At 30.2% G+C, this 5,220-nt stretch overlaps 1 protein-coding gene across 1 annotated transcript; it reads right to left on the bottom strand.

Annotated features, from left to right (window-relative positions):
- Positions 1-1,302: 1,302 nt before the first annotated feature.
- Positions 1,303-2,184, bottom strand: LOC131066426 (dirigent protein 10-like). Its single transcript, XM_058001181.2, has one exon. The coding sequence runs from the start codon at positions 2,182-2,184 to the stop codon at positions 1,303-1,305; it is 882 nt and encodes a 293-aa protein (XP_057857164.2).
- Positions 2,185-5,220: the final 3,036 nt, after the last annotated feature.

Raw genomic sequence — 5,220 nt, 5'->3', positions numbered from 1 at the left:
ATGACATACGATTAAGACTAATTCAAGAGGATTTTTTTTTGGCTGATTTATGAGTCAACATTGTTAGGAGTTGCATATATTGTGAGGTTTTTATGAAGCCTATCAATTAATTTTTTAATTTATCATTTTATTATTATATTGGTATCCAACAATATTATTCATTAGTTTTATTCAAGCTCTAGAGTAGTCATTGATATATATATATATAATTCATCTGGAATCCAAAAGATAGGTTGAGCATTATTTAATCTTCATATCTCTAAAGACTAATTACGGTGGTAATAGTAGAATGACACTATTGAAATAAGGAAGTGTAAATTTGTTGCCTAGATACTATAAGGTCAATTTAATTCAATTAATCTATGAATTCTAATATGGGTGTCTAGCACGAATAATGATAGTGTGGATATTATGAAACATAAGAACTAAACCATGGTTAGGAGGAGATATGAATTTTTATTTGAGTTATCTCCAAGCAAATTGATTGATAGGGTTTTATCTAATTTATTGTTTTGGCTTGTGTTGCATAGAGATTATAGAGTCAAATCAATGCTATTGCATTATATATTATAATATACTTGTCTAGCTTGAGCAATGATACCTAGACTAATATTAAAGTAGGCCTCAACCATGATTTTTGTTATTAGATTCACTTATCAACAAATGTGGTGGTTAAAGGTTCTTCCATATTAAATTTTAGCCTATTCATTATAACTTGTTAAGCCAATTTGACCATAAGATCTAGAATCATAAAAGAACGAATAATTTCACAAACATCTTAAATTAATGAAATACAAAATAACCCTTTTCTTCAAACACACTTATGAAAGATCTTAAATAAAAACCTTAATTTTGTTCACCTATCCATTTGCATTGAATTTGTATGGAAAAATAAGTCTTTCAATATTTTAAAAAGTTTATGACGAGGTGCAAGCAACCTCGGCCTTTTTTGACGTCATTGTTACACAAGTTTCCGTTCATTATATAAAACACACTTTTTCGATTGATAATAAAATGTAACACGTTGTAATATATCTGAGCTCTTAACGATGATGTCATTTATAAGAAATTATTTCAAATGTGCGCTTTGTTGGATCGGGTTAAGTACATATGCCAGAAACAAGATCAAATTAAATTCCTAAGCAGCAAATAAAGATTTTTTTTTTGAGTTTGGAAGACTGAATTGCACACAGCACATATAAGATGTACTCCTATTCAAATAACAACTAAATTGGAAAATGATAAATCCAGTGGAGAAGAAAAAGCATGGGAAGAAGGGGATACATGGGAGAAGAGGTTTTATTAATAGCTAAGAGTGACGGTGAATTTAAGCACTGTCACATCGACTGTTTGGGAAACTGTCTCTATGAGAGCATGACCTTGAGCGTCGTGGAACACCCCGCTCCCTCCCACTACTTCGATCTCCCTGTGTGGCAACGCAATGTTGTCTTTGCCTGAGAATTCAATGCTGCTGCCTTCGTATTCAGAACCTTCAAATTTGGCAGTAAAAGCGAGCAACAATGTATTGGGATCTTCCTCTTCAGCTGGGTTGGGCAAGTGATAATAATATCCCTCCGCCTGTCCAAGCACATCAGAGGAGTGTAGATCAGGCCCTTCTGTCAGGGTGTCCTCAATCACAACCACATTAGTCAGCGGAATACCCGAGACCCCTCCAAGAGAATTCTGAGGATTTAGACCGCCATTAATGATATTTGTGTTGGGAAAAGAGTTCTGAAGGCCCAACCCAGGTGCATTAAAGCCAAGGGCAGGAATGAGCGAACCTATGCCCTGCACTACTCCGTTGGTGGAAGAGATGGGCAGCTGGCCAAAGAAAGGAGAATTGTTGATGGCTCCGCTTGGAATGGTTAACGGGAGAGGACCATTCCCATTCCCAACCTTATTCCCAATGCCATTGAAGTTGATGTTATTTCCAAGCTGGTTTGGCAGGCCAGAGATGGCATTACCACTGCCAATGGGAAATCCTCCAAGTCCAAGTCCAGGATTGGCAGTTGGGTTGGGTCCTCCCGTTATGTGGTGCATAAAGAAGGTGATAGTCTTTGGACTTGAAGACCCTTCCTCTTCTACTTTTGGGCTATCGGTTAATAATTTTCTACCCGCACTCACATAACTTCCCCACACAATGAGAAGCATCAGAGAAAGGAACTCTTTAGTCCTCGGTGCCATTCTCTTCTTCAAATTCCAAATTCTTCTAACGAACAGAATTCACTAATACGGGAGCAGGAGAAATGAATTGAATTGATATGAATTTGTATAGTTATAATGCATAAGTATATATAGGATATGATAAGCCTGATATGATAACCTAGATAATCGGCTTACCTACTTTCCAAGGCTTTTGTCATATTGTACGTGATCTAGAGATTTGTTAGGATGAGATCATTCTTTTCTTGATGGATTTGGTTTCCAAACATATTGTCTTCACTTCACCTGATCCTTGCAAACTGACCAGGTTTCCCTCAACTTCTCCGGACACTAATTCAAATCTAAGAGAACAACAATTACAAGCCATAGCCATCCCTGTAGTCGTTGGACTTTCAAAGAACAAATATTTTAAGAGATAAATGTTCAACACATATCTCAATCTTCTTTTGGACAGTAGCTTTTTAGTAATTTTACTAAAATTTGATGCTTATTATTTTTCTAAAAAGCTACCGTCCAAAAGAAGATTGAGATATGTAGTTGATAAACTAAACATTTATTCTTAAAATATTTGTTATTTGAAAGTCCAACGACTACAGGGATGGCTATGGCTTGTAATTGTTGTTCTCTTAGATTTGAATTAGTGTCCGGAGAAGTTGAGGGATACCTGGTCAGGTTGCAAGGATCAGGTGAAGTGAAGACAATATGTTTGAAGTATATATATATATATATATATATATATATATATATATATATATATATATATATATATATATATATATATATATATATATATATATATATATATATATATATATGTATATATGAATTATTTTTCTATTTAAATCATGTTGTAATAAGAATGATATCTCACAATTATGTAGAATAGTGTTTTTATATTTATTTTTCTAAATTTATCATATAAAAAATATTAAAGATACATTACTTTTATATATCTATATTAAGTTTAGAAATCTAGAATAAATATTTTTGTTTTATTGTTCAATCAACAGATACATGCAAATATAATTTTGAAGTGTTCTACTATCTTAAATAGAAAGTTATATATATATATATATATATATATATATATATATATATATATATATATATATATGTGTGTGTGTGTGTGTGTGTGGATTTTTTAAAATTATAATTTATTTTTTAAATTAAAAGACTCGTAATTTATATTTTTTAAGATTCATTTTATTTAATTTTGAAATAAAAATTATGCCTATGCAAATTAAAGAAATCCATTCAGTGAAAACTAATCAATCATAATGTATATTGCATTATATCTTATTTATTATTATTTTTTGTGTAAATAGATTTAAGATTTGAATTAAAGAGTTTTAATTTATATATTTATTTTTATGGTCATGACATGTGACTTTTTAATATCATCATCTTTGATGTATATACAATAAAAAAAAGTAGACTAATTTCTTTTATATCGGTCCAAGTTTTAAGTTTCATTGTTTTATATACTTGTTGAGTGGCACTATGAATTATGGGACAAATAACAAGTCATTTAGTGCTAATTTTAATAATTATAATTGAAAGCTTCTTAAGGTTGAGTTAAAGTATTCCAAAATGATTACTTTTGTACAACTTATTAGTTATTTTTTATTATTATTTTTATTAATATCTCTAAAATTATGAAAATAGATATAAGTTCAATGTTCTAAACCAGATAGTAGAGTTATGAGAAATAGATTAATAGATATTCGAGAACTGATCACAATCATTTAGAATCAATTGTCATTATTATATTTAAATCAATCTAAACATATAATTTTGTTCTAAACTTAAGATCTAAACTTGGAATGATTTACCCCAAGGAAATTAAATTTTACTCTCATCCCACTTAAAGAGAAATGAAAAGAAAATACACTCTCTTACTTTTAAGATTAATCATTCAACCAACATACGGTGAAACATATTGGCTTTCAATATATGCTAAACTTAGATGCTTAGTGTAGTGTATATTGAGTTGAATTTACTTATATCCTACTTAGATTTACATTCGAGATAACCTTTAAAATTATTAATCAAACACTTTTTATGGATTTTTTAGATATAGTAGAGGGTGATATGAAGTGAGAATATTCTTTAAAATAACATTATTAGAAAGTTAAAATCAAATATAAATGATTAAGTTGTTAAAAAGCAACATAATTAGTGGTAACAATTATAAAAGTTTCTCCTGGATTCCTAGGATTCTTACTAGTCTAATAATACTACATAATAAACAAAAAAAGTCTTAACTATAAGACATAAAGAACTATAACCCTAATTATACAACTTTATATTATTTTATGGATATAAGAGAAACACATACAATATTAGTAACCTCTCTGACACATTGGTCACTTGATCACCTTGATCTTCCTTAGAAAAGTCCACAAATGTTATAAAAGTACTATAACAAAGATTATAATGAACATTGAGATTGGGAAGATACAGAGTTGGAGTCGAAGGAAACATTTCAAATACTTTGATAGAAATGAAGCAACAAATGATCTCGATGAGGATGAATATAATGGTTACTAGGAAATTAAGAAGGTTGATTTGTGTGAGGATGATAAGATACTAATAGATTTGTTTATTGAGGATCATTTAAATGTTTTGTAGCACACCTCTCTTATAGTCAATAAAAATGAGTCTATGCAAAGTTTTACTAGTGGTTTGGAAGGAGGTCATACATGGGGGATATGTAGGTATTTCATTTTCTCCCCTATCACTACCCTAAATATTAAAAATTATATTTATTGTATGTTCATATTGGTTAGCCTCTATTAGAATTTTCATCTAGTCATAACTTATTTAAATGTTTTTAAAAAAGATAGAGAAAAATAAAATGTGTTGCAACTTACTCTAAAGGCTATGAAAGCACTTCAACCTCTTGGTCATTAAGACATTAGTAATTCAAGTCATTTATGCCCCCTTTTCTCCTAAATTTATAGGCATTCAATCTAATTTTAACTTTTCCTACATTTTGGCCATTGAGGTGAATGTTGCTTGACCTATTGATGTTTAGTAGCTTGCAAATTTTTACAC

The sequence above is a fragment of the Cryptomeria japonica genome, chromosome 11, assembly GCF_030272615.1.
Source record: "Cryptomeria japonica chromosome 11, Sugi_1.0, whole genome shotgun sequence".
Classification (NCBI taxonomy): Eukaryota; Viridiplantae; Streptophyta; class Pinopsida; order Cupressales; family Cupressaceae; genus Cryptomeria; species Cryptomeria japonica.
This window is presented reverse-complemented; position numbering and strand designations above follow the sequence as displayed.